The sequence below is a fragment of the Alligator mississippiensis genome, chromosome 2, assembly GCF_030867095.1.
Source record: "Alligator mississippiensis isolate rAllMis1 chromosome 2, rAllMis1, whole genome shotgun sequence".
Lineage (NCBI taxonomy): Eukaryota > Metazoa > Chordata > Crocodylia > Alligatoridae > Alligator > Alligator mississippiensis.
The window spans coordinates 261,181,116-261,208,430 of NC_081825.1; the positions used below are offsets into that span (position 1 = coordinate 261,181,116).

The 27,315-nt window shown below is 53.0% G+C and overlaps 2 protein-coding genes across 7 annotated transcripts; both read right to left on the reverse strand.

Annotated features, from left to right (window-relative positions):
- Nucleotides 1–3,422: 3,422 nt before the first annotated feature.
- Nucleotides 3,423–20,761, reverse strand: RPS6KL1 (ribosomal protein S6 kinase like 1). 5 transcript variants are annotated; one of them, XM_019499250.2, is made up of 12 exons: nt 20,672–20,761; nt 17,892–18,206; nt 13,935–14,059; nt 11,621–11,713; nt 10,647–10,694; nt 9,648–9,780; nt 7,097–8,086; nt 6,287–6,376; nt 6,028–6,110; nt 4,909–5,080; nt 4,620–4,715; nt 4,380–4,466 (listed from the first exon to the last, which is right to left on the reverse strand). In XM_019499250.2, exons 2-11 carry the CDS (start codon nt 18,157–18,159, stop codon nt 4,657–4,659), a joined length of 2,061 nt encoding a protein of 686 aa, XP_019354795.2. In that variant the 5' UTR covers nt 18,160–18,206; nt 20,672–20,761; the 3' UTR covers nt 4,380–4,466; nt 4,620–4,656. The 5 variants fall into 5 exon arrangements, with proteins under 5 accessions (XP_019354796.2, XP_019354795.2, XP_019354793.2 ...); XM_019499248.2 differs by lacking the exon at nt 20,672–20,761 and adding an exon at nt 19,237–20,361; XM_019499247.2 differs by lacking the exon at nt 20,672–20,761 and adding an exon at nt 19,237–20,361 and having other exon boundaries at nt 17,892–18,963.
- On the reverse strand, nt 20,466–26,998 carry PGF (placental growth factor). Of its 2 annotated transcripts, none has more exons than XM_059723094.1 (7): nt 26,826–26,998; nt 26,415–26,457; nt 25,239–25,435; nt 24,194–24,270; nt 23,183–23,212; nt 23,033–23,123; nt 20,466–21,405 (listed from the first exon to the last, which is right to left on the reverse strand). In XM_059723094.1, the coding sequence occupies exons 1-6, from the start codon at nt 26,889–26,891 to the stop codon at nt 23,072–23,074; spliced, it is 465 nt and encodes a 154-aa protein (XP_059579077.1). In that variant the 5' UTR covers nt 26,892–26,998; the 3' UTR covers nt 20,466–21,405; nt 23,033–23,071. The 2 variants fall into 2 exon arrangements, with proteins under 2 accessions (XP_059579077.1, XP_059579076.1); XM_059723093.1 differs by having other exon boundaries at nt 23,033–23,095; nt 26,826–26,993.
- Nucleotides 26,999–27,315: the final 317 nt, after the last annotated feature.

Here is a 27,315-nt window from a genome sequence, read left to right on the forward strand (position 1 = left end):
GGTGGGCACGCTAGTAGGGAGGGAAAGACTGCAGAAAGACCTGGATAGGTTGCAGGGGGGGGCTAACAAAAACAGGATGCATTTCAATATGAACAAGTGCAGGGTGCTGCACTTGGGCAGTAGTCACCGCAGCACACTTATAAGATGGGAAACTCCCTTCTTGAGAGCACGGAGGCAGAAAGGGATCTTGGAGTCATCACTGACTCCAAGATGAACATGGGCCGACAATGCGAGGTCACAGTCGGCAGGGCTAACTGGACCTTATCGTGCATCCACAGGTGCATCTTAAGTAGGGCCAAGGAGGTGATCCTCCCCCTCTACACGACACTGGTCAGGCCACAGCTGGAGTACTGTGTCCAGTTCTGGGCACCCCACTTCAAGAGGGATGTGGACAACATTGAGAGGGTCCAGAGGAGGGCCACCTGCATAATCCGGGGGCAGCAGGGCAGACCCTACAATGAGAGGCTACGGGACCTGAACCTGTACAGCCTTCACAAGAGAAGGCTGAGGGGTGACCTTGTGACTGTCTATAAACTCACTAGGGGGGACCAGAAGGGTTTGGGGGAGACCTTGTTTCCCCTAGCGCCCCCCCGGATAACAAGGAATAATGGCCACAAGTTGTTGGAGAGTAGGTTTAGATTAGACCTCTGTAAGAACTACTTCACAGGGCGGCTAGGATCTGAGACCAACTTCCAAGGGAAGTGGTGCTAGCTCCTACCCTGGGGGTCTTTAAGAAGAGGCTCGATGCCAACCTGGCTGGGGTCATTTGAGCCCAGTTTCGCTCCTGCCCAGGCAGGGGGACAGACTTGAAGATCTACAAGGTCCCTTCCGACCCTACTTCTATGATTCTATGAACATGCAGAAGGAATAAAGGAGTTTGGGAGATGTGCCTGCAGGGCTCTGCTGCCAGAGCCTGCTCCTGGCTACAGTCAGGAAGTCTCCGGTTTATGCGAATACCTTTCCACAAGTTGAGATATCTTGCTTTGGGGGGAGAGAATGAACATGGACCAGCACTCTCTGCTTCCTGATGCTGTATATGTGTCCAGAATCATAGCCTGACATGGTATGTACATGTTAAAACTAAAAAGAGCGCTCCCTGTGTATAAGGACCCTGGAAACAGACTGATCTTAGCTCTGTCTGCAGGTGGAGGCTCAACAAACCAGGCCTCCGAGCAAGGTGAGGTGTGGATGACCAGAATAAATTGTATACCTTTTCATTCCACTCAGCTGCTTTCATCTGTTCCTGTTGTGGTTCTTGAGCTCAGCACTGTCTCCTAACCACAGGCAGATGGAATCTAATGTTAACTTGCAACATAGGCCCATTTTTGCACTTGATGGAGTTTTCCTCTGGCTTCTGTGCGAAGCCCCATGCACACTGTACTATGCTACACTAATATGGAAGCCATAGCAGTCATGTTTTGATTTGGAAAGAAAGGGCCTTGTATCTGACCAATTGTGGATAAATGAATGCAAGGGTATGCTGGCAGCTGCAATTGCTTAGTTAGATGAGGCTGGGTGGCAATACTTGGCTGGAGGATAAAGTCCCTTGGCTTACCTATACACATCTAACTTGTGCCATCACCTGTGTCTTATCCACGTTGTTTTCTACTTCCATTTAATCCCCTGGGGCTGGCAGGCAAGTGAGAAGAATATCAACACTAGTTGTGGCTAATACTCAGCACTTTGCCTTTTGTGTTATAGGCACCTCAAGTCAACCACAAATGGAATATGCCTTCCACATGCTAGAAACTGGCCTGTAAATTATCTGTTTCTCTAATTGGTCAACAGCCCCACAGCAGAAGAAAATGCTTTGAAAACAAGTCTAGTAACCTCCTGCTAGCTGTATCTTCATGAAGTCATACAAAGAGGCTTTGCTAGTTACAGATGGAGACTGGAGAGTCAGTCCCACAAACCCTTTAGTGCTGTTGGCCATACTCTGAGCAGGGAAGCTAGCTGCTGCAGTTTCTTTGGCACCTACAGGCCTTAACCTCCTGTGCCACCTCCCACCCATTTAGGAATTGTTCTGGTTGGGAGAGGGAGGGCTGAGAAACACAAGCCCCAATGCAGGGGAGGAAGGTGTGAGGGTATTAGCAGGAGCAGCCCAGGTGCCCATTAACTCTAGGCTGCCACTTGAGTGTGTATTAGGTGGTGCCCAAGAGCCAAGAAAAGGGACTCTCAAGGCAAGCATGGGGCCCTTTGGATCCTCAGTGCCACAGCTTCAGAATATGGCAGAAGGAAAGGCTTGCAAACAGCTCATCCAAAGCAACTAGGGCTCTTGGCTAGCACAAAAAAATGTATGAAAGGTAGGAGACAACAGCACCTGCTCCATTGTCCAGCCCAAGCCTCTGCTCTCAGCCAGTACTAGCTGCCATTTACCACAGCAGCACCTGTTGCTATCCCTCAGTCCCACCTCTAGGCTGCTAGGAACAACTAATGGTAGTGAAGAACCCCCTGTCCCTGGGCCTGTGACCCCCAACAGGGGTTCAACCCTCTCCAAATGCCACACAGGCTCTTGGACAGTGCAGAACAAATACATCTACCAAGGGGGCATATGGTAACTTGCTGCCCAGGCTCAGGCCCTCCTGTTCCTCTCCCTTTATCCTAGGCTACCTCCACTCAGCACAAACTGTGGAGAAAGCTGCAGAGCACGACAGCTACCCGAAGCAGGGGAACAGCCCCTGCCACTCCACTCCCTGTTGGCTCCCTCCTGCACTGAATTTACTTATGCAGTGGTTAAAAGCCCTCCACAGTGCCAGCCAGCTTTTCAAAAATTAAGCAGCAGCTGAGGCCCTGTCCAGGCCCAAACTATTCCCCCCCACCCCCACAATGAAGCACCCATCAACCTCTTCCTGCCTGTAGCCTCTAGGACCAGTAGGAAGGAAGGGCAGGACCCCCCAAAGGGGAGCACAGGTGCCAAGTGTAACAAGCTTGCTGCTTGGGAGGGATAAAACCATGGATCCTGGTGCCAAGGCTGCAAGCAGGAGGGTTGAGCTGAGTAGGGAGCCTGGGGCAAAAGGTACGGCCTCCAGTGAGGGAAGTAGCAATTTTTTTACAGAGGGAATGTGCTCCAGCGCTGCAGCCAGTGTCCTACAGAGCCTGAATTAGAAGCAGGCACCAGAGGCAGGCAACAGCCAGGGGCAGCACTAGGAAAGTCCCAGGCACTGAGCATTAAGCAAACTCTATTACAATTTCCAATCCCAGTCTTTGATGAGGGGAGCCCCCCCTTGTGACCTATGAGAGAAAGGGCCAAGCCTGAGACTTTCCACCTGTGGAATGAACCCTGGTCCTGCTGGCCCTTAGCTTCTCAAGGATGCGTGTGACTCAGGACCAGATCTTCAGTTCCAGGATCCTGTCCTGGGCTGGGACTCTGAGCTAAGTGTCATGTCGTTTCCCCCCCCAGTAAATCAGACTCACAAGCTTGTGTGAACAAAGGCAAGTTTATTGAGGTTAGACAGCCACAGAGAGGCACTCAAAAGCAGGAGTGTCTTCCTGTGCCTGCAGAGAGCCATGGCAGGTGATGCAAATGCACGTGCAGCCAGCGAAATGCACAACATGGGACCCCAGGCCCCATCTAGCAGTGGCCACTGGAAATGCAACAGGAAAGCCACAAGGGGCAATGCAAGGCAGCAGCAGAGGAAGTGGGGACAAGTGGGGCATTGGGATGCTGTGGACCCACCAGGAGGAGGGCAGGCAGAGGCAGGAGCAGATGGGGCAGTGGAGAACTAGATACTGGCAGGGGCTGCCCCATAGGACAAAGCTGGGCTCCCTGGATGAACTGGGGAGTCTCATTGATAAACTGGCTCCCCACAAATAGCAGTAGACAGGTGGAGGGAGGGACCTGCCCACTACCCAGGGGGCAGGAGGCTCTGAGGTCCCAGGTTTATTGACCTCAGTACCAGTACTCCTTCCCAGGGGCAGAAGTACCAAGCTGTGCCCTGGGCAGTGGCACCTCCAGTGGCTGGTCTGCAGTAGCAGCAGCTCCCTTATTGTGCCTCCTCTAAGTGGGTGCTTGGGACTGGTGCCTGGTCGTCCACTCCTGGTTACATTACTGCCCCATTCTCTCCATAACAGACATGGGCATGGGTTACAGGACCGTCCTCAGGCCCCAGCCCAGCTCAGGCACCAGACCAGAAGATACTACTGAAACACAGAGGGAAGCTGGCAGAGGAGAATAATCAAGTCTGCAAAACCAGACTCAGTGCAGACTCTCCTCCACAGGAACAGCCCCAGGAGCAGGGGACCTCCCCTAGGCACTGCCTGGGATCACAAGTCCCATGGACCAGGGGTCCTAGTGCCACCCTGTGTTCCAAGTCTGTGGTGACATCCTCAGTGTACCGCTCCATGGGTGATGACAGCTAGCCTACCAGTGTGCTCCACTGGAGAGAGCTGAAAAAGGGGTGGGACTTGAGCTTGGCAACACCATCTCCTCCAGAGCCCAGCCGCCGCTTGGGGTCAAACTGCAGCAGCTGGAAAGGAGAGGGACCGTGTGTTAGGAGCAGGCATAGGCTGAGGTGCAGAAGCCCGGCCTTGGGCCCAGTACCCCCTGCACCCAGGCACCTTGCACCCAGGATGGGAGCTGCTGCCCCTTGTCTCCCCCTCAGCAGGTTGGGCATCCTCACCTCAGTGAGCAGTGATGCAGCAGGCAGGCTGAGCCCCTCAGGCAGGTGCAGCTGGGTGTGAGGATGAATCCCTGACAGGTGGCACTGGGACAGTGGCTGTGGGATGCAGACGGAGCCAGTAAGCAGAGTCCTGAGCAAGCAGGTGGTGGGTGCTGTGCCTCACCTGCCACTGCTCCTATCCCCATTGCAGTGACCTGGCAGCCTCCTGACCCTACAGCCACTCCCCTTCAGTGGGTAACATCCAGGCCCTCAGCCAGCCCCTCCTGAGGTTCAGGGAGGAGTGACATACTTAAGACACACAGTCCAGTCCATATCCTGGGGCTCCCTGGCTGAGCTGAGGAGTCCTTTTGATAGACTCGCTCCCCATAGCAGCAGGCAGGTGGGAGGAGATCCTGGGTAGGCAGGAGGCTGTGAGGTTCCAGGTTTACCACCCTCAGCACCAAAGCCTCTTCCCAGAGGCACTAGAAGAAGGAGAGCAATGGGACACCCACTTGGAGTGCTCTGTGGGGAGCAGAGTACCAAAACTAGGACCATCTCCCTCACGATCTACAGACCCTCAAGACTTTTGAACCAAAAGAAATCTCATGAGGTTCAATAAGGACAAGTGCAGTCCTATGCACCAGTACAGGCTGGGGACTGACTGGCTAACAGCAGCTCTGCACGAAAGGACTTGGGAGTTACAGTGAACAAAAAGCTGAATATGAGGCAACACTGTGCCTTGGTTGTGAAGAAGGCTAACAGCATATTGGACTGCATTAGTAGGAGTGTTGCCAACAAGTCAGGGGAGGCGATTCTTCCCCTCTATTTGACACTGCTGAAGTCACATCTGGAGTACTGTGTTCAGTTTTGAGCCCCCCCACTACAGAAAGGGTGCAAACAAATTGGAGACAGTCCAGCGGAAGGCAAAAAAAAAAAATGGGTAGGGAGCTGGGGCACACAACTTATAAGGAGAGACTGAGGGAACTGGGCTTATTTAGTCTGGAAAAGAAAACACTGAGGGGGGATTTAATAGCAGCCTTCAACTACCTGAAGTGGGGTGCCAAAGAAGATGGAGCCAGACTGTTCCCAATGGTGACAGATGACAGAACGAGGGGCAATGGGCTCAAGTTGCAGCAAGAGAAGTTTAGGTTAGATATTAGGAAAAACTCTCTCACAAGGAGGGTAGTAAAGCACTGAAACAGGTCACCCAGAGAGGTTGCAGACTCTCCATCCTCGGAGGTTTTTAAGACCCAGCTACACAAAGCCTTGGCTGGGATGATCTAGGTAGGGATGGTCCTGCTTTGAGCAGGGGGTTGAACTAGACAACCTCCTGAAGTCGCTTCCAACCCAAACTTCCTATGATTCTATGACTTCACTACCCTTCCTTACCCCTGCCCCTGCCCCAGGACTGGGACGTGAAACCACTCACCATTCCAGTCAGCAGCTCATATAGCAGTGACCCAAAGCTCCACCAGTCGCAGGCCTCAGTCAGCTCAGAAATCCCACCCACTTCTGCAGAGAGTCAAAAGCCACGAAGGATGAAAGGAGAGAGACAGTGACGCACATCCAAATCCCATGGGGGCTGTCTGCTGCCACCCTTGGGAAAGATCCTGGTGGGAATCTCCTGGTGATTCTTTCCCACAGGGCCTGATGGAGGGGAAGGAGCAGGCAGTGGATGGGTGCCTTACCTGGGGCACTATACAGTTCTTCCAGGGCCTGGCTGCAGCACTGCGGCTCCACCTCCGTCCATTGCCCAAAGAAAGTGAGACAGATGTGACCTGTGAATCAGCACCAGTGTTGGGCAAGGCCAGCAACTGCAGCAGGAACCATAGGCCCTCACCCCTCCCTCCTGGACCCTGTCCCTATGAATGGGAGGGGAACAGCTGGACACCAGCACCCCTGCCCCGCCCCCATGGCCTGCAAGGCAGTTGTGCTCCAAGCCGCAACAGTGCAATAGAGAGCAGCCAGGTCCCTCAGCGCAGACTTCTGGGAAAGGGGCAGTGGGTGTGACAGGCCTGCATCTGATGGAAGGGTGTTGTGGGAGGAGATCCAAGCAACCATGGCACTGGCACAGCCCTGCTACTCTCCTGAGGAAAGCCAGGCCCAAGTGGCACCTGGAGAGCAATGAGCGGGTGGATAAATCAAGCAGGGGGGGTTGCTGCAGAGGGTTGAACTGCAGAATCCAGGCCTTCAGCTCTTGATCAACCCTGGGGACTGCTGGATTAACCAGGCCAGCTGATCTCATCCCCTCCCAGGGATCTCTTGAGGGATCTCCCAAATGAGCTATCGATGTTCTGTATGGCCAATGTTGCTGCATAACCTTGTTCTGCCCCTGCTGTCCATATTTCTTAGAAGATCCAAGGTCTAGAGCACAGAGGCAGGGCCTGAGCTGGAGGTGTCCAGATTCCACAGAGCAAAACACTGGGGAGAGAGACTGTGTGGGGGCTCAAGTTAGGTCCCCTTGCTGAGGGGCAAACCTCCCCTGCCAATACACCTACCAGCAGCATCCAGCAGTAGGTTCCTAGGATTGAGGTCTCGGCAGAGTACACCCTGCTGGTGGAGTCCTTCCAGAGCCAGGAGCATTTCTGCTGCCCACAGCTGGACCTGCTCCTCATTCACGGCCCAGGCTCTTTGGCTATCCCCTTGGCAGGCCCAGCAGCCTGCAGGTCTCTGCTGTGCTGATGCTAGCTTCTCCCTGTGTTGGCCTTTTCCATCTTGAACTCCTGAGATGCCCCCCACAGGCTCCTGCCACCCAGAGTCAGGCCTGTGGGGCTCACTGAAGCTGGGCCAGGTGGTTCCAGGCACCTGTTTCTGTCCAGGGGGAGCTCGTGGGGACCATGTGGGCTGAGCCTGGGGCCCATTAGACATTTGCTGATACAGAGGCTCTTTCTGTACCAGGCTGCCATTTCTCACAGCCTTCAGGTTTTGAGCAGGGATCTGGGGAAGCCTCCCACTAGCCAGCAGCTTTGGATCCTGCCAGGGAGCTTCTCTTTCCAGTGGGCTGCTCACACCCTCACTGCTGGTTAGCAAGTCATGTGGATGGGAGGCCAACTCCTGACTGTTCAAGGCACGGTGTCCTTTGGCCATCACCATGACAACAGGATTGGGGTCACTGTGCAGGGTGCATGATGCACTTAAATCCTTCCCTGCCATGACAACCCTGGGGCCACTGGCAGGTCCCATATGGAACATGTGGCGGGTCCCTGCTCTTGCGTCGGAGGGGTCAGGTGACTGTTCCTGGGCAGGAGCCTGGTCAGAGTTTTCCAGTGGGACCTGAGTCACAGACTTCAGGAGGTCAGTGCCATTCCCAAGGCCAAGGTTAGAGCTCTGGCTGGACCCAGAGCCAGGCCCCCAAATGTTTCCTACCACCCCTTCTCCACTGTAGCTTCCCAGAGCTGAGCTGGGCTTTGGATGCAGGGGACCAGAGCCATAGGAGAGACTTCGCCGTAAATGAGACCGAGAGCGGAGATGGGACCATAGTGTCCCACCTGGAGAGTGAAAGGAAGGAAGTGTGAGAGGGAGCAAAGCAGAAATCCAGGTGCCCACTACAGACACCTCCAATCCTGAGACTCCAGCCACTAGCTATCCTGCCTGGCCTCTAGCCTGCAGGGCTCAAAGTGTCAGCAGGCCTCAAATCTGAGCTGTTCATACTGAGCAGCTCAAATCCACCCAGAAGATGCCCTGACCTCACCATCCCAAAGTACTCCTCTCTACTCCTCCCTCTGGTCCCTAGGTAGCAGCATTCCTGTGTCTTTATCTGAGGTTCCAGTTCCATCCCTACTGCCTGGCTCCCTTCATCTCACCCAATCTGTCTCCATCCCCCAGCCCAACCCCATCTTCACCTCTCCTCAGTCCACACTCCTAGCATCCTCATTGCTCTCTGCCACAGGCGGCCTTCCCAGCCCTACAGAATGAAGGAGAGGCACTGTCCAAGACTGAAGACTGAAAAGGAGGGATGCTTGACTAAACTGGTCAACTATACTAGGGACGGACTAGGCCAGGATGGTATCCAGCCAAAAGACTTCTGTCAGATCTTCTACCAAGAATGTGCAACCTCTTATTTAACCAGCAACTGTGCAGATTCAGTTCACTGGTGCTATAGAAACATGTGGGAGTAATTCAGATTATTCCTTCCAACATGTGTCAATGTGCTTGTCACCACTAAATTCCATCTGCCATTGTGTTGCCCATTCTCCCTGCTAGGTCCTCTGGGAGTGACCTTGTTCTTCTCCTGCACCCATTTACATAAAGTCTTGTTAGCTGTGAATGTTACCACTTCACTGCTTGCCCCTTTTCCAGACCATCAGTAAATCCCTGGGTCCATTCAGCTGTACTGTACATTAGAGGGATCCTTTCACTTTATTTTTCCCAAAAACTGGGTGTTTTACTTTCTGTCACTTAGCCAGTCTCTGACAGAACTCTGCCCGTCTTCCCATGATCTTTCTTAACAAACTGTTGTAAGACTGTCAAAGCTTTTTTTTTTTTAATCTGCATAACGTGCCTCACTTAGTTCTCTTTTCCTCATCATGATGTTGCTGATACATCCCAGGAATTCTGTCCCCTACAGGCATCCTGCTAGTTTGTCCCCATCGTGTGTCCAGTCTCCCATGCCACAGTGGGACAACAGACACTAGAACATCAATGGTCTGCTCTATTCCAAACATTTCTGTGTTTCCATGAGCCCTTTGACCATTTCCACTCCCTCCCCTGGACTCCATGATCCCAACAACCCTGCTGCTACTACATATTGACCCATCCTCACACATGTTCCATGGACCTATCCCTATCCTATTTCCCCAGCCACATGGATCTCAGCAGCCCCTTTCTCAAGCTGCTGGTGATGCTCAGTGGTTCATGCTGTAGGTTCTCTGAGTCCTGTGGTCATCACCCTTGCGAAGGGAAAGCTATACTTTATAGTCACTGCAGAAAATAACCCCAGACAAACAGAGAAGCTTAGATTAGCTCAACAGAGGGGAGGTGGTTGGTGGATATAGGGTCAAGGACATGGGGGGGATGGAGACAGTGCAGGACACTGGCTCTTGCACTCACCCTGCACATGCTCCAGGTGGAGGAAGATGGAATCCTCACTCATGTAGTAGCGCAGTAGTTTGACCATGAAAGGGACACCATGTGGAATGATTGTCTGCCGCTCGCGGGTCTCCACGTGGGACTTGGGGAGGCTCTGGAGGAGAACACAGAGCTGGGAATTTTACAGCTCAGAAATATCACTGCCTCCCTGGAGAGTGGCTCCTCGCCAAGACAGGAGACCAGATTGGAGAGACTGATCCCTCCCATTCTGACAAATGCCCTGTTTCTGCCTCATGGACTGATGACCACCATCATACAGAATGGAGCTCTCCATCTGCTGAGCTTCATAGTCCTCTGTCCAATACCCAGGATACCCCTTCCTATCCATGCCTGGGTTACCACAAAGCTCTGACAACACATATTATTCTTGGTCTGTAACCCCCATTGCTATTCCAGTACCGGCCCCTGCCGAACTTCTGCCCATCTACCTCAAGCTGATTCTGAAATCTTTCTGCTACTCTAGTCCTCTCCACCTTCTCTGCTCTGGCTGATACCTCTCACTTTTCCCCTGCTTCTATACCCCCTCTTACTACAGTCCTGGGCTCTTAATGGGCAGTTGCTGACAATCATTCCCAACTGTCCTGTTTAAATGCCCTGGGCTCATGGCATTTGTAATCCATTCCGTGTTTCAATCCAAATCCACATAACCCCTGCCCCCTCAGCTCCAAATTGAGTTCCATGACAAGGATAGTTTTAAGAAAGAGGATGAATTCCCCTCTCACTGCAGATGATGTGGGAGTGGAGGACAGGGGGGTGGGGGTGGGGGTCATGCCGGAGCATGGGAGAGACTTCAGAGAAAGTTCATTGGTCATGTTTATATAATTCATTTCTGATGAAAAGCCCCAAACAAAGTACTGAAAAGCATTTCCCATGAATCCTTCAGGTCAGGTTTATCCTGGATTATCCCCTACCAGAGGATTTCCCTAAAGGCAGGGAGAGGGATGAGCAGGAAACACCCACCTTAAGTATAAAAGTTCCACCAGTGGCTGGATCCTGAACTAGCTGCACCTGCAAGCAATTCAAGACAATACAGATCAGACCTCTGTCACCCACACCCAAACAGCTCAGACAGACATTTAAAGAGTCATTTGAGTCTCGAAGTTGTCTCTTTTTGCACCAGTTTGGTGTTCTTCCAGCCCCTGTACTTATACTGCTGACCAGTGGTTTCAGATACAGTGTCATGAACCAGAGATTACAAAGTGAATCCCACAGCATGTTCCACTTATCAATCATTATTGACATTCCTCATTCTGGACTCCCTTGCACTCTCCATCCAAGGTCTGGGCCTTGGGAGGCTGAGAGGAATGTCCTCACCCTACTGCAGTAGGATGAGGAGCAGGCAGAAAGGAGCAAAACCCATCACCCCAAATTCTAGCACTCAGGGTGGGAAGAGGATGACTTGCTGAGGGTGCAAGGAACTAATTAGCTCCATCTTCCCATGAGAGGGACTTCTACTGCCATCTCTGGTAGCTAACAGGTATCATCCAGGTGCCCTGGCTTCAGTTGATGGAAGTGAAATGCCAGGTTGGAATTAGGGCAACTGACTGCCTGGTTTGTAAATATCTTAGGTCTCCTAACAACCACAAGTCACTGAGACACCAGCATGACCTTTCAGCTAACAGCCAGAGCTCCTAGCAACACAGCCTCCGTCACGTCTGCACTAGGGCTCAGCACTAGCCCAAAGGAGAGCATGCACTCAGCCAAATCATCACTGTTATTGTGCAGAGCACACTGCCCTCCAGTACTACTCAGGGACACCCCCCTCTCACAGAGTCACCCCCATCTTAGCACTAGGGTTTCTATGATGGGAGGACTGTGGGCAAATTGCACCAACCCAACTTGGTAGGCACAATGTGAGATGCTTGTAGTCTCCAATGGTCCTGGCTGACAGGACCTGTGGGGACCTGCTGATCCTGGCTCAGGCACTTCATTACCTTTTCAATCACTCCCAGAACCTTACAGCGCCTCAGGTTCTCCACTGGTGAGCTGAGTGTCCTGATTGGCCGAAAGCGAAGGCTGCTGTAACCCTGAGAGCCAATAAGAAAGATGAATGAGGAACTGGGAGATGTTTTCGGAGATCAAAAACCCTGAGGAACAAGACTCCCACATCCCAGGAGAAGTAAAGGCAACCTGTTATGCACACACAAAATAGCAGGTTGGGGTAAGATGGTACCTCACATCCCCATCTACCCAGCTCTTCCTCTCTCTCTCTCCTGCCCCAGCCTAAGCTATCAGACTGTCCTACCCAAAATCCTGCCAAGCTCTCCTTCCCCACTTCCCCCACAGTCTTCTGCTTTCCCTGGTCTCTGTACTTTAGTTTGCACAGAACTTCCAACTCTTCCTGTTCTATGCACTCTAGTTTGCTTTATCCCAGGGGTCAGCTACATATGGCCCAGAGGAAGGATATGGCCCATGGAGTCATTAGATTCAGCCTATGAACTGAGCAGGGTGGAGAGGGAGCTTTGCCTGTGTTGCACCACACCAGTGCAGCCAGGCAGGGTAGGCTGCAGGTGGGCAGCAGGGCACTTTGCACACTCGCATGGCCAGGCAGCAGAGAGGCTTTGCCCACACCATGGCCAGGCAGCTGACAGAAGCAGCAGTGGCAGCAGCAGGCTAGGTCAGAAGCACTGACCCACCTGGGGTCTGAGCTAGGCTGGTACAGCCTGCAGCTCCAAAACTCTTGCCAACTGCTGTTCTACCCCATACACTCCCCACATCCTCCTCACACTGCCCTGTCCCAGTCCCTTTGCTCTTCACATCCCCCTGACCTTTCTTCTCCTCTCATCCCCACGATCCTACAGCCCTGTAGTTTCATTTCCTGCTTGTACACATTTCCCAGTTGACTCTGCCTTTCATCTGGTTCACAAAAAGAGATGGGGATCACTGTTTTAGCTTAGTGAAGCTTAGCTTCAATTCCTTTGGGAACAATGAAGAATACAGCCTGTACTTACTAGGGCCAGTCATCTTAAGTAAGGGCACCCTGTGGTTTCAGTCATATTGAGAACCACAGGCAACTGCAGCCATTTTCAGTCGTGACAAAAAAATCAAGATAAAATCCAGGTTTAAACTAAAGCACCTAAAATGCAGAGTGCCTTGCTAATGACACAGTCAGTCTCAACCAGTTCAGATCCTTACCTCTGAAGCTGGATGAGATCAAATCTATTTCAGCCACCATCTCTCTCTCTCTCTCTCTCCAAGATGCCAACAATATTCTGAGCTGGCACTGGATTCAGGCTTAGTTTGGGCTTGTTCATAGTTTCATAGTTGGTAGGGTCGGAAGGGACCTGAGGAGATCATCTAGTCCGACCCCCCTGCCGTGGCAGGAAAGAGTACTGGGGTCAAACAACCCCGGCCAGATGTTCGTCCAGCCTCCTTTGAAAGACCCCCAGGGTAGGAGCCAGCACCACTTCTTTTGGAAGTTGGTTCCAGGTCCTAGCTGCCCTGACAGTGAAATAGTGCTTCCTGATGTCTAGCCTTGTTCAACAGAAGCCTTTGGTTCCAGGCTGAGTGGAGAACCTGCAGGGCTCTGGGAACTCAATACGGAGGTTTCATGGGCAATCTCCTTGCAGAACCTTGTCCTGAGTCAGCTGTGCTGCTAAACTTCTCCCCCGCTTTCCTGGCTAGCAACATAATAATGATCTTTTCTGTCTAGCTTCATGCCTGACAGAGGCACAGCCCAGACCTCCATTCACACAGCTGTCATCCCACGGATGGAGATGCTGCACCTGAGATACTGCAATGGTAGGGCAGTTTAGACAAGACCTTTTACTTAACTCAACTGCAGCTATTCCTTGAGTTTATTGCTGCAGACTGCAGGAGTGAGGAGGAACAGCCACTCCTTTGGAGCACTCCAGAAATGGCTATCCCAGGAAGCAGTTGCTTAAGGTGCTGAGAAAGCGTTTCACTAAACCTCGTCCCAATGCAGTACCCAAGGTGGCCCACATCTGATGTTTGCTTAGGTTGACTAGTCTCTGATCTCCCCCACCAGCAGGCCTTGTATATCTTCCCTGATCAGAAAGGCAGTGATAACATCCTACAGGTGTCTGTATTCTCAGGACTTGAAATCTGCTGCATTTTCTGTCCCATCCCCAGCCTGCCTGCCTCACACTCATCCCAGTCAACCTTGCTTATAGAGTTGCTCTCGAGGATTGACAGCACCGCGTATACTGTATGTGTTGCACCCTGAAGATCCAGCCAAGGCATGCGGTGAGCCCTTGGGAAGCCATTTCTCAGGCCCCAGCTCCTCACCGTGGCATTGGGGCTCCCATTCCCCAGGGTTCGTTGGAGGTGGCAGTTGAAAATCTCCTCAGCACGTTTGAGGTACTGTGTGATCTTTCTCTTCACAGCCTCACGACGCTCCTTGTTGGGGTCAACTGTGCAAAAGGGTGGGCCACATGTTAGTCACAGTGCCAGCCTCCCACTGCACCCTACCCCCAGCACTTCTCAGCAGTATGGGAACATAGAACTGGAAGGGGCCTCCTTGACCATCAAGTTCCTTCCATGTGTAGTCAGTTGTTAACCAAAAGTGTCCTCAAAATCCCCATGGCAAACCCTCACCCACAACTGCAAGCAACAGTAGCTGGAATGCCAAGAACACCCTTGGACATACCCTTGGGGAAAGCAGGGGAAATGTCCTGCTGCTCCAGCCACAGGAAAGTAGCTGGTTAATATATGCTCAGAAGATCCTAGGAAAGGGACTATGCCCCACACTACAGAGAAAGGCAAAAACCCTCACAGTCCATGTACTCTGGCCCCAAATTTGGCAACCGATATAGATTCATAGAGTCGGAACGGACCCCAGTGGGCCATCTAGTCCGACCCCCTGCTCCTAGCATGCAAGAAAAGAGTCACCAACCCTGGGGTCATGTGATCCCAGCCAGGTGCCTGTCCAGTCTCCTCTTGAAGACCCCCAAGGATGGGGTGAGCACCCTTGGGAGCCCATTCCAGATTCTGGCAACCCTGACCATGAAGAGCTTTCTCCTAATGTCCAACCTAAACCTTCTGTCTAGTAACTTATGGCCATTGTTCCTTGTCATTCCAGGGAGTGCCCTGGTGAACAGATCATTGCCTACTTGTTGCTCTCCCCTTATGAATTTGTATGCTGCCACAAGGTCCTCTCTCAGCCTTCTCTTGGAGAGGCTGAAGAGGTTAAGATCCCTTGACTTTTTCTCATAGGGCCTTCCATGCAGGCCTCTAATCAGGCGAGTGGCCCTTCTTTGGACCCTCTCCAGGTTGTCCGCATCCCGCTTGAACTGCAGTGTCCAGAACTGGACACAGTACTCCAGCTGTGGTCTGACCAGTGCTGCATAGAGGGGGAGGATCACTTCCCTGGACCTGTTTGTGAAGCACCTACTGATGTACGACAAGGTGTGATTGGCTCTGCCAACTGCTTCATCACACTGGTGACTCATGTTCATCCTGGAGTCAACAGTGACTCCAAGATCTTTTTCTGCCTCAGTGAAGCTGAGAAGGTCGCCCCCCAGCCTGTAGGTATGATGGTAGTTCTTCCTCCCTAGATGCAGCACCTTGCACTTGTCCTTATTGAATCGCATCCTGTTACTCTCTGCCCACTTCCCCAGCCTGTCTAGGTCAGCTTGGATCTGGTTCCTCCTCTCCAGGGTGTTAGCTGCACCCCATAATTTTGTGTCGTCTGCGAATTTGGACAGGGTGCTTCCCACCTATTCATCCAGATCACTAATGAAGATGTTGAACAGCACTGAACCCAGAACTGAGCCCTGAGGGACTCCACTGCCCACAGGTTGACACTGACCCATCCACTACCACCCTCTGAGCACAACCCTTGAGCCAATTTGCTACCCATTCTACCATATAATCATCCAAGGCAAATCCCCACAGCTTATTTACAAGGATGGTATGGGATACCTTGTCAAAATACCTCCATCCTCGGTAAAGTCTTTGAGTCAGTCTCACCTCCATCCTTGGTAAAGTCTTTGAAAAAATTATCAAGGCTCACATTTGTGAGAGCCCGTCAGGGCAAATTATGCTGAGGGGAAACCAGCACGGGTTTGTGGCAGGCAGATCGTGCCTGACCAATCTAGTCTCTTTCTATGACCAGGTTACGAAACGCCTGGACACAGGAGGAGGGGTGGATGTCGTATACTTAGACTTCAGGAAGGCCTTCAATACGGTATCCCACCCCATACTGGTGAACAAGTTAAGAGGCTGTGATGCGGATGAGTACACAGTCCGGTGGGTGGCGAATTGGCTGGAGGGTCGCAACCAAAGAGTCGTGGTGGATGGGTCGGTCTCGACCTGGAAGGGTGTGGGCAGGGTCCCGCAGGGCTCGGTCCTTGGACCGATACTCTTTAATGTCTTCATCAGTGACTTGGACGAGGGAGTCAAATGTACTCTGTCCAAGTTTGCAGATGACACAAAGCTATGGGGAGAAGTGGACACGCCGGAGGGCAGGGAACAGCTGCAGGCAGACCTGGATAGGTTGCACAAGTGGGCAGAAAACAACAGGATGCAGTTCAACAAGGAGAAATGCAAAGTGCTGCACCTAGGGAGGAAAAATGTCCAGCACACCTACAGCCTAGGGAATGACCTGCTGGGTGGCACAGAGGTGGAAAGGGATCTTGGAGTCCTAGTGGACTCCAAGATGAACATGAGCCGGCAGTGTGACGAAGCCATCAGAAAAGCCAATGGCACTTTATCGTGCATCAGCAGATGCATGACGAATAGGTCCAGGGAGGTGATACTTCCCCTCTATAGGGCGCTGGTCAGACCGCAGTTGGAGTACTGCGTGCAATTCTGGGCGCCACACTTCAAGAAGGATGCGGATAACCTGGAGAGGGTCCAGAGAAGGGCCACTCATATGGTCAAGGGCCTGCAGACCAAGCCCTATGAGGAGAGACTAGAGAAACTGGACCTTTTCAGCCTCCGCAAGAGAAGGTTGAGAGGCGACCTTGTGGCTGCCTATAAGTTCATCATGGGGCCACAGAAGGGAATTGGTGAGTATTTATTCACCAAGGCGCCCCCGGGGGTCACAAGAAACAATGGCCACAAGCTAGCAGAGAGCAGATTTAGACTGGACATTAGGAAGAACTTCTTCACAGTTAGAGTGGCCAAGGTCTGGAATGGGCTCCCAAGGGAGGTGGTGCTCTCCCCTACCCTGGGGGTCTTCAAGAGGAGGTTAGATGAGTATCTAGCTGGGATCATCTAGACCCAGCACTCTTTCCTGCTTATGCAGGGGGTCGGACTCGATGATCTATTGAGGTCCCTTGCGACCCTAACATCTATGAATCTATGAATAGCCTTCTTGAAGTCCAGATAGATAACATCCACCTCGACTTCTGCATCTAAACAATTGGTGGCCTTGACATAAAAGGAAACTAGGTTAGTCAGGCAGGACCTGCCTGCTAAAAACCCACGCTGGTTACCCCTCCACATCACATTAGCTAGTGGGCTCCCACAGATGTGCTCCTTGATAATTTTTTCTAGGATTTTCCCTGGGATAGAGGTAAGGCTGACTGGTCTATGGTTCTATAGATATGATTCTGAGCAGAAAAGTAAGACTCTCTAGCCAGGAACCTCTGGGTTTTCTAAGCACCAGCTAGAGCATTAGCAACTCCCAGTCAAATTTCCCTCCCACCCTCCAGGCTTAACTGTAGCCAGCATCTCAATGCCTCAGAGAAAGGATAAAGGAACGCCTGCAGGTTCCTGAGTATCCCCAAACATGATACTCCTCATAGCGTCCCACCCTCATGCCACATCCCAATGGCATGCCCCTTGCACTGTAGCCTGAACGGCCACTCCCTTAATACACCAACCACTCCCAAGGCTGCCCCCAAACACATCAGCCAATGGCTACTGCACTTCACTCCATCAGCCACTGCCCTCTTCCTCCCTCATCCCCTTGCCTGACAGAGAATCACTTCCCCATTCCCATTGACTGACCCACTCTGCTCCCTCCCATGGAAACTGGTCTTGGTATCATTTCCACCACCCCCTAGTTGTGAACACAGCAACCATGTTAATAAAACTCTGCTGCATCACTGCACCTTGCCCAGTGCTAAGATGTACCTCTGAGCCACCTACATAACCCTCAAATTCCCAGATAGTGCCCACATAGCCACTGTGCACCCCTGCCCCATGTTTAGAGTGCCCCTGCTCCTCCCATGCTACCAAGGCCATGTACACCGTGTTCCCTGCCTCCCACAGGCCCCCCCCACAAGCCAGCCATACCCTGCACACCACTGAGCAGCACGTCTACACCATTCTTGTAGTGGTTGAAAGCCTCTTCGTAGTCCTCACTCACATCCCGCTCCAGGGCCAGGTGGATCTGCTTCGCTGCATCCACCAGGTAATCACGCTTCCCAGCTCCATGCCCATCAAGGCCTCCCGGAGAGACTCGGCTTCGAAACTGTTCCAGGTAAACACGGGCCTGGGAGAATGCCCGGGAGCAGGGCTCTGAGTCCAGGCCCAAAGGGCGCTCACGGATGACTCTGCTCATGGCTTGACTACTCTCAAGCCATCCTTAGTAGCTCAGCCTCCACAGTCCTGCAACAGAAAGAAGAGAGACAAAGGAGAAGGAAAATCTGGCCCTGCAACCCTAGGCTGGGGAATGAGATGGTGCAAGGGCTGTGGCAGAGCTGGGGAGGACAGAAGGTGGGGGACTGAGGAGCAGGGAGGGGGCTGCAGATGAGGGTTTGGGCATAGATGCACCAGCCAAGATGAGTCAGGAGTAAAGCCCTCAGCTTTAACAGACCTGTAGAGGGGCCAGGACTGAAAAACTCATGCAGAGCTGTGGCTAAGGCCCCATGTTCTCCTGGAAGCAGAAGTGAAAATCTGCTCTGGCCTTTCATCACTGCCCATGCAACCACCAACCAAGCAGGAAGTGGAACAATAGCTGCAAACTGCAGGGCAGCACAAGAACTAACAGGCTGGGTTCTAGCTGCAGGGCCTCTGCACTCAGGCTCAGGGTCAACCATCTATCCAGCAGAGATGGAGTGAAGGATTGATGCAGAGCTCTGAGATCAGGGCACAAGGGGCTGTCACATGGATTCCATTGTGGCTGCAGGGGCTGAGATGCAGATCAATCCTGCAGACAACAGACACTCACTCCAGCTGCAGAGGTCATTCAGTAATAAGCGGCCTCCCCACTTCCCTTTGTCAGGAGCACTCGCAGGACTCCAGCATCATTCGCAGATACGCGGTGTTACAGCATGCAGGGCTTGATGCTGACTGGCTCTGCTGGACCCCAGCTGCTCTGAGCAAAGTGCTGCCAGAAGGGTGCTCATTCAGGTGGCACCATCTCCTGCCATGACAAAGGCACTGCTAGAGAGATGCCAGCACTGAAATGGAAGAAGGGGCCCCACTACGTGGCAGCAAGCCCATCCCTGGCAGCACAAGGGGAAGGAGATGCGGAGGGAAGCCCCACTGCTTCAGGTGAATTGCCCTGGTATCTGATCTCAAGGGGCCAGGAAAGGGGCTCTGCATCCTGTCATGGGCTGATGCAGCTGTGGGAGCAGCCAGGATGGGAAGAGATGGCCAGGAGCTGGCAAACCCCATGCCCCAGAAAGGACAGTACCTGTTAGAGTTATGAGCCTGGTCCCTGGAGGTGTAGGGACCACCTTGTCTCCAGCACGCTGCTACCCACTTTCCTCCACCAGCTCCCAGCCTCTCAGGTGCAAGCTGTAGAGTGGAACCCCACAGCTGCTCCGATTGGCTGCAGATGAGCTCATCACCCTGCCTTTAGAATAAAACACCAATCGATAGAGAGCTGGAACACTTGGCTGCATCTTAAAGGGGCAGAGCTCAGCAGGAGTCTGAGGGCTGGGTAGCCAGTGCCTCACAGGGAATCTTGAGACAAAGTAGATTTGCATGTATAGATTAAATGAGGGGTGGGTGTGTATACATGTATGAGTCAGCAGGGCCACTGCTGGGCTGCAAGGATTTGGAGTGAAGATGCCTGGGGAAAATACTGCCCTGGGAAAGGAAAACAGAGGTCAGTTGGCACTGCAGGGACTGGATGGGGTGGGCACGGGGGTTCATGCAGCTGGGGACATGTTTACCAAGACATCAGGAAATGGGGATTGGCAGAGCAAGTGGGTCCAGTCATACAAGTAGGTGGATGAAACTGAGCTAGTCTAAGCCCCTGGCCTGTTGCCCAGCTGCCCTACCGTGACATGCATGATTTATCAAAAAGATGAGGGCCCAAGCATTGGTGACCCCTGCCCCACAGGGCAGCACAGAAGCAATGATGGGCAGTTCAGCAGCAAAGGAGTCCTGGGAGATAAGGGAAAGGCAATCAGCCAGGTCAGTGGGCAGGGGTGCACCTGAAGGCCCCCTGGGAGGGTACAGGGTAAGAAGCCAGACACTGGCAGGGAATGGACAAAACTGACAAATGTACTGAACCACTGGAGTAGCTGGAAGTTAACCTCTGGGAAACCAGATGGACCTGAGACACTTCTTTCCCATGTTTGGTGAGGAACCATGAGAGACCTGATAGCCCTGAGTGGTATAATCTGGTAGCCCAGAAATGTAACTGCACATGGTCCCTGCTTCCAGAGCATAAACGGAGGGCAGCCTCCCACCTCTTTCCTTAGCTGGCTCTGGAAAAAGAAGAAAGAGGCCAGAGTACAGGCTGGATGGGAGCTTCTAGCTACTCCAGCCTTGCTGCCTATAGCACCTCCTACAACCAAGGAGAAGAGGAAAAAGTAGTAGCAGGACAAGGTGAATAGTGCTTCTCAGAAGGCACAGGCCAGAACAGTCACTGGTAGGGAGGTAGGGCAAAAAAAGAGAGAGAGAAACCAACCGTTGTTTGCACAGCTGGCTCCTGGAGTTTACAGCAGCTTTATTTCAGAGGGGCATAGGATTGGATGGTGCTGTGCTGCAGCCAGGTGAGAGCCCTAGGGACTGTGCTGCATACAGGGTGCTGAGGTGGCCTGGGGCTCCCAAGCCTGTGCTTCCCTTCTCCCACCCCATGGGAGGTAGGATCCAGGCCAGCCCCCATCTTTGCTTACTGTTTTTTCTCCAGTGTTGCCTTTTTCCACAGCAGTGTCAGGGGATGTTGCACTGGAGGCCTGAGCTAGGCTCATGTTTCTGCAACTGTGCAGTCCTATTCCTAGCTGGCAGCTCAGGGACAGGAGGCTCTGTGATGAAAGCACAGACACCTGCAGTTGACAGCAGTAGGGAATGGTCCCAATGCTGCAGCCCATGGAACAGGTACCTCCTCGAGCTCTGACCCAGACTTGGCACTGCAGAATCTAAGCTTCATTTACAGGCTCAGCTGAGCTCCATCCCTGTGCTCCCCTCCCTTCACCATGGAGGGGACAAAAACTGTGTGCCTCAGCCCCACTGCTCCTTCACTGTGCTGTGATCCTGATTTTGGCTAGAACAAAAGTCCTTTAATCTGAGCTGTTAACAATACAGAGACTCTTGGGAGGGCCCTGCAGCTGGGCTGGTGAGTGGCTTCATCTTGTCTTCTTCACCTGGAGCTGTTTCCCTGCAGGTAGCCAAGCAAAAGTCCGGCTTGTCCTCACCGGCAAGACTAGGCAGTGCCACTTCCTCATCATCACTCGCTTGCAGCTTCCTGTCTGCTTGGAGGGTCACAGCTCCGAGGTTACCAGTGGGCCCACAAGGTTTAGTCAAGGATGCAGCTGGCGCACACAAAGGCCAGAGTGGGCTGGGTAATAAATACAGGCACTGTGGTGCTCCCCTCTCCTGCTGAGGTGGCTACCTGCGTGGAATAGTGCATCTGCAATGAGAGAGCACAGACCAGGGTAAGTACAGCAGGTGGGGGGAGAATGAGTTTGAATAGCCACTGGGAGTAAGAACTCCCAGGCTCTACTGGTTTTGGGCTCTGCCCCAAATTCACTGGGTGGCCTCAGGCAAGGCCTTCATCTCCCCACCTGTGGAACAGAGGTTGTGAGGCTGAGTTGTTTCCCCAGAGGTGGAAGTGAGTGCCAGGAGGGGGGGCGCGCAAGGACCAGAAGGGTTTATGTGAACAGCTGTAAAAGGTACTTTGAGAAGCTGGCAAAAGGACACAGGGTTACACCTGCCCCTGTGCACTGGGACACAGCAGCTTTGCTCTAGGTGCTAGCTTGTCAGCCCTTAGCCCATCTTGGGCAGCAGGCTACAGCCAAGATAGCCACCACTGGGAGAGGTGAGCAGAGGCCTGCACTCAGTGACATCCAAGGTAACAGGAGTCCAACTCAGCCTGCAATATCAGAATGTTTATAGCAGTCAGAAGAAGTTCTGGACAGAAAGACTGGACTAGTCCAAACAAGGAGGCAGATGGATACCACCCAAGGACTAGATTAAGGTTGTGACTGGCAAACAAAGAAAGAAATAAGAAAGTAAATTCAAGCCAGTCTCAGAAGCTACACTTGGTAAAGAACATGAGAAAGTGGTCTGTTCCCTCCAGAACTCCCCTTTTCTGAAGAATTGAAAGGGAAAGTTTTTGGGATAGCAAAAAAGAGGCAGACTGGTATCCTGGTTTCCCTGGGAAGGGCCAGTGGAGCAGTGCAGGAGCCAGAGATTTGGTCCTTCAGCAGTGAACCTCAGTTAGTGGGATGTCAGTGGAACACCCAACCACCACCACTAGATCACAGATCCCAGTACTGTAGAGTCTTATTTCGCTTGTTCTTTCCATCCCTCACTGCCCCCACCTCTGTCAGCTTATCCAGAAACCAACGGCACAGCATGGCAGTAGCACGGAAGAATAAGATGTCCCATGGAGATCTGCGTAGCCAGAGGCACAGTATGGGTGGCAGGGGGCAGGGCGAGGAGGAGGAAAGCCACCTGACCAGAGCAGCCAGGCAGCATCCCAGACTAAGCAGCGTCTCCAGCAACTGTTGTCAAAAGCCACATGCCTGCTAGCTCAGAGCACAACTAACTAGGCATCTTTTATTCCAAGATCAAGCTGTGTTTTCCTCCACCTTTGCTGTCCTCCATTTGCTAGCCCTTTGTGCTCTCTGTTGTTCAAGAAGTAACCACTGTTTGTAGCAATCCACTCAAAATTCAGCAGGACTATCCTTTGAGGGCTGCTTAATGCACTAAAAGACTGATTTCTTCTAAGAGGAATTTGGCTAAGCCTGGGGGTAGTTTGTTGTACACAGTACCTTGATTTTTGGAGTGCTCTGTATTTTGTTTGTTTCTCTCTGGTGTGCTCTAATAATCAGCACATAGCCAGACTCTGCCATGAATGCTCTGCAGTGGGACAAGGCAGACTCCACTCAAAACTGAGCCTTTGTTGTTTACAGCTATAGTGACAAGGTTAAGTTAATGCCTCCAACTTGTGACCCGGTTATTCCACAGGAATTAACCCAACATAACCAATGCCTCTGCCCCTGCCCCTTCCTCTGAAATTAATGCCCACTTACAGGTCACAGTCTTTAGATCTCTTCTTTTCTTGTCTTTTTTTACCTCTGCCCTTGCGTCTCCTCCTGTAAAAAGAGAAGGGAAAAAGAGGGGCTGAATGGACAGGAGATGAGCCAGGGCCCAACTCCAGTATCCCTGCTGGCATCACTTACCTTCCTGACTTTAATGTGTCCCCTCGAGGCCTGGAGAAAAAAGGGAAGGGAGTAAGGTAAATCACACTCAATACACAGCATTAACAGACCTCCTGGCAACTAGGAAATCATAGTATTAGTGGGGGTGAGGAGAGGGAAGAAAAATCTGGAAGGGCCCTCACCTAGTCCAAGCCATGCTCAAGGCAGGATCAACCCTGACTAAACTATCCCAGTCCAGCATTTGTCTAACCTGCTCTTAAAGTGTCCAGGGATGGAGATTCCACAACGTCTCTAGATAATCTGTGCCAGTGCTTAAATCACCCCCATAGTTAGCAGTGGTACTATGGAAATACCAGAACAGACAGAACACACAGCTTATCAAGACCGGCTTCCAGAATCCCCACCTCAGCAGTGAGAAAACATCCTTATGTCAACACCACTGATGGCTCATGAGGCAAAGTCACAACAGAAAAGCATTAAAAGCATTTTTAGCCTCTTTTCCAGCTGCTACCTGGATTTAAAAAAAAGACAAAAACACGGGATGAGCCAGGAGCTGGTGACCAGTCCACTGCAGTGTCAGCAAACCAGACTGACTCTCACACCCAAGCAGATATGTCCAAAAAATTCATTAGTTCTGAGAACCCAAAGCGAGTTCCTTTGCATTTCCCCCTGCTCCATCAAGGCACTGACTTCAGCTTAAATCAACAGAGGGGCTGCAGGTGCTCAGCCTCTCTCAGACCACACTTAAGAGGTTCAGAATTGAGGCAACTAAAACAAATCATAGGCCCTTTTGGAAGCTGGGGTTTCACTCATTTTTCAGTGCTCATAGCTATTAGGTAAGCTGGAGAAGAATCACTCCGCCGCTAGTGCTCATGACAGCATGGCCATTAGGTGGTGCTACCGAGCCACTTAGAAAGGAGCCTCACAATGCAAGTAGGTCCTAGTGTTTTGCAGCAAGATGAACCTGCAGGGTCTCTTCTGCTACTGATGAAATAGCTGCACAGGAGAGGAACGAGCCTGGACAGTCCATACCTGCAAGCGCACTGCCGGTGCTCAATAAAGGACAGCTCCACATAGGGTACTTGCCCTTCCGGCTTCATCCTCAGGAGCTAAAAGGAGGAACCAAGTTACCATCTGATCTTGGTGGCAAAGCAGATTCATTCCCCACCCCCTTCCTCCACTCCGCCCCAGCTCTATAGCCCTGGCAGAGAATGATCTCCAACAGTGCAGTGGGAGGGGGCCAGATTGAGAGCAGCCTCCCACAGTCCTGGGAGAGGAGAAAAGATTTCACAGACCATTCATGTAGCCCAAGATCTCTCATCAGAAGAATGCAGGGGCCCTAAGGCCTGGAACTAGTAGATGCTATAAATCTCAACCTTTTCTGACCCTGCCAGTCAACATCTCAGTGCCTATGGAGTCAAGGACCCAAGAGAACAGACTTGTCAGGAGCCCTGATAGTCAACAGCTCTAAAGACCAATAGGCAAGAGATCCAACAATATGATCCTCAGCCATGACAGCAGCAAACAGAACGAGAACACACCATTCACACACACATGGGATGGGAGCACCCTTCCCAGGAAAACCTTTGCTCCCTCTCACCAGGTGGTACCTCACACTACAGGGACACCCTCTCCCCCCACCACAGACACTGCATTGCTCTGGCTGTACAAGCCAGGGGAAAAAAGTTATTTACATGCATGTATATATAGTGTGTACATGTATGTAAATAACTTTTTTTATATATAGAAGTTGGTGGACATATATACACATATATGATGCCAGAGGCCCCTTTCCCCTCCCCGGGACCAAACACAGAAGCAGGTAGGGAAAAGCCCCTATGTCAGGCTGAGATGGAGTATCAGGAATGCCCTGCGAGTACTATTGCTGGCTCCAACACAAATCCTAGTAGCCTGAAATAGGTCATACCAACCTCTAAGACTCTTGTCTCCTGCATTGGCAGGACACCCTGGCAATGGGAAACTCTAGAAATTATGCTCCCAGCTGCCCGGAGAGGAGTTCAAGTCCCTTGCCATGCTGTGAATCCTAACACATCTGGATGACAGTCCCAGCTCCTACCTGCATAGTGACATTGGCCATCTCCACGGGGACACACTGGAGCCTCTCATCCCCACAGCAGCCGGTGCAGCGTCGCAGAGAGACACAGGAGGGGCTGAACAGGTGCTCCACCTCACTGGGGTACTCGGTCACAATGTCCACCAATTTCTCCAAAGGCCGACAAAAGCTGCGGCCCCAAACCTCCTGGAAGGGCAGAACTGGAAGAGATCCCCCCCCGCCCCCCACCAGGGGCTGTGAGTTGCTGTCCAGGAGATACCATGTTGCCTGCTCCCTCAAGCAGTCACTAATGATCCGGGTGCCAGGCTGGAGCCAGCTCTGAGGGCTGGGAGTCTTGATGGGCAACCAGGCATCAGAACCAGCTCTGCTGCACACACAATAGCCCAAGGGAGCCTCAGCTTTATGGAGGCAACTATCAGGTTTGTTCTCTCCTTGCTGGTCTGTCCTATCTGCTTCTCTCTTCCAGCTTTAGGCATTGTCCCCTGGGTTGGAGTCAGGCAACCTTCCCATGTCCAGACATGGAGAGGCTCCATCCATTCTGGAGAAGCGTGGCACTGCTCAGAGCCAAGATTGCAGCTGTGGCCATTACAAACTTGATTCTGGACCCTCTAGAATTTGTCAAGTTAAATTAGCCTTGAAATGGGGGTGTTAGGACAGCAGCTGGTGTGGAATATTTCAGGAAAATGTTATACCCTTAAGATAAGGGTGGGGAGGCCTGGGGGATCCCACACAGATGCCATTGCTGTAGGAGCTCCCTTCCCGTGTCAGAACAAGGATCTGTCTAATCTAGGCCATTCCCCCAGTGCTGCCTCTGTAGCCCCCAAATAGGTGCTCCAGAGGAAGAAAGCCTGTAAAGGGCAATACTGACATAGGCAGACCCAGAAAAAGTCTCCTCTCACCCCAAGCAGTTTGCTGCTTAGATCCCCCAAAGCCTCACCGGGTGAAGAGGCTGCCCCAGAGCACAGCCCGGATCACACCAGACAACTGCAGGTCCATTTTGGCCCTCCCTTTCCATCTTCCCAACCCACCATGGGACATAGAGGGGAGCACACGGGGGCTGCATCTTGCTCCACATGGGGTGCACGGAGGGGGCCCAGAGCTCCCTGGCAGTGAGGAGAGCCCTCCAGAGCCCACCAACCCCTGAGATCCAGAGCTCTCGCACCCCATGAGGAGGCTCACCTGCCCCGTCTGAGGTGCTGTTTCCAAGGGACCCATCCAGCCACTGGAGAGGGAGAGGGAGAGAGAGAGAAAAGGGCACAGAGGTGAGTCCTAGGGCCATTCAGCAAAAGGCATCCTGTGCTCACTGGAGGGGATTTCAGGAGCAAAACCTGCCTTCCCACCACCCTTTAGCTGCACCAGCTGTAGGATACTCCAGCCTGGAGGGTGCTCTGAGGAGGACCGGCAGAGACCGCAATCCTGCTCCTGGCCCCAATAACCCCCAGTGCTTCTTGCGGGGCACCCAGCCCTGCGGGGAGCGGCGGCCGGAGCCGAGGGAGAGGCAGGAAGCTGAAGCATCCCGCGGGCTGGGCCCCGCCCCCGCCCCGCACGGAGCTCAGAGCGCAGCGCACCGGCCCGGCCCCGAGCACCCACCTGCGCGCCGGGCGCGGGGAGCGCCAGCGCCGCCAGCAGCCGCACCCAGCCGTCCAGCAGCCGCATCGCCCCGCCGGGCCTCACCGCGCCGCGCCCCCCGCGCGCATCCCTCGGGCTCGGGCTCCGCAGCGGCACTCGGGCGCGGGGCGCGGCCGGCCCATGTGAGAGTCGCCGGCCCCGCGGCTCCGCTTCAAGAGCCGCGCGCCCCGCCCCGCCCCGCCCCCGGGCGCCCGCCCCGCCCGCCCGCACGCGCGGCCATGGCTGGGGGGTGCAGGTGGCGGCCGGGGGTGCTCTGCCGCCTGCTCCTGCGGCGTGCGTTATGTGTGCGTGTGTCTGTGCCGCGTGTGTGCATAGGGACACTCTGTGTGCGGGCCGCACTCCCCCTCAAGACACTTTGATCGCGAGCGGGGCAGCAGCTGGCTAGAGGCTCCCCCGGCTCCTCCATGCCCCCTCCTCAGTCTTTAGCTGCTGTGCTGTCCGCCCGCTTAGC

What these genes read in the sequence shown, in the direction of transcription:
- RPS6KL1 (XM_019499250.2), bottom strand. Translation starts at nt 18,159, where the DNA reads ATGAGCAGAGTCATCCGTGAGCGCCCTTTGGGCCTGGACTCAGAGCCC. An exon ending in AGAACTGTATAGTGCCCCAG is followed by an intron (nt 6,111 to 6,286) that starts GTAAGGCACCCA and finishes GACTCTCTGCAG; the next exon opens with AAGTGGGTGGGATTTCTGAG. An exon ending in GACTGGACTGTGTGTCTTAA is followed by an intron (nt 4,716 to 4,908) that starts GTATGTCACTCC and finishes TGCATCCCACAG; the next exon opens with CCACTGTCCCAGTGCCACCT.
- PGF (XM_059723093.1), bottom strand. Translation starts at nt 26,891, where the DNA reads ATGCGGCTGCTGGACGGCTGGGTGCGGCTGCTGGCGGCGCTGGCGCTC. An exon ending in CAGCACCTCAGACGGGGCAG is followed by an intron (nt 25,436 to 26,414) that starts GTGAGCCTCCTC and finishes GATCTCTTCCAG; the next exon opens with TTCTGCCCTTCCAGGAGGTT. An exon ending in GACACATTAAAGTCAGGAAG is followed by an intron (nt 23,096 to 23,182) that starts GTAAGTGATGCC and finishes CTCTTTTTACAG; the next exon opens with GAGGAGACGCAAGGGCAGAG.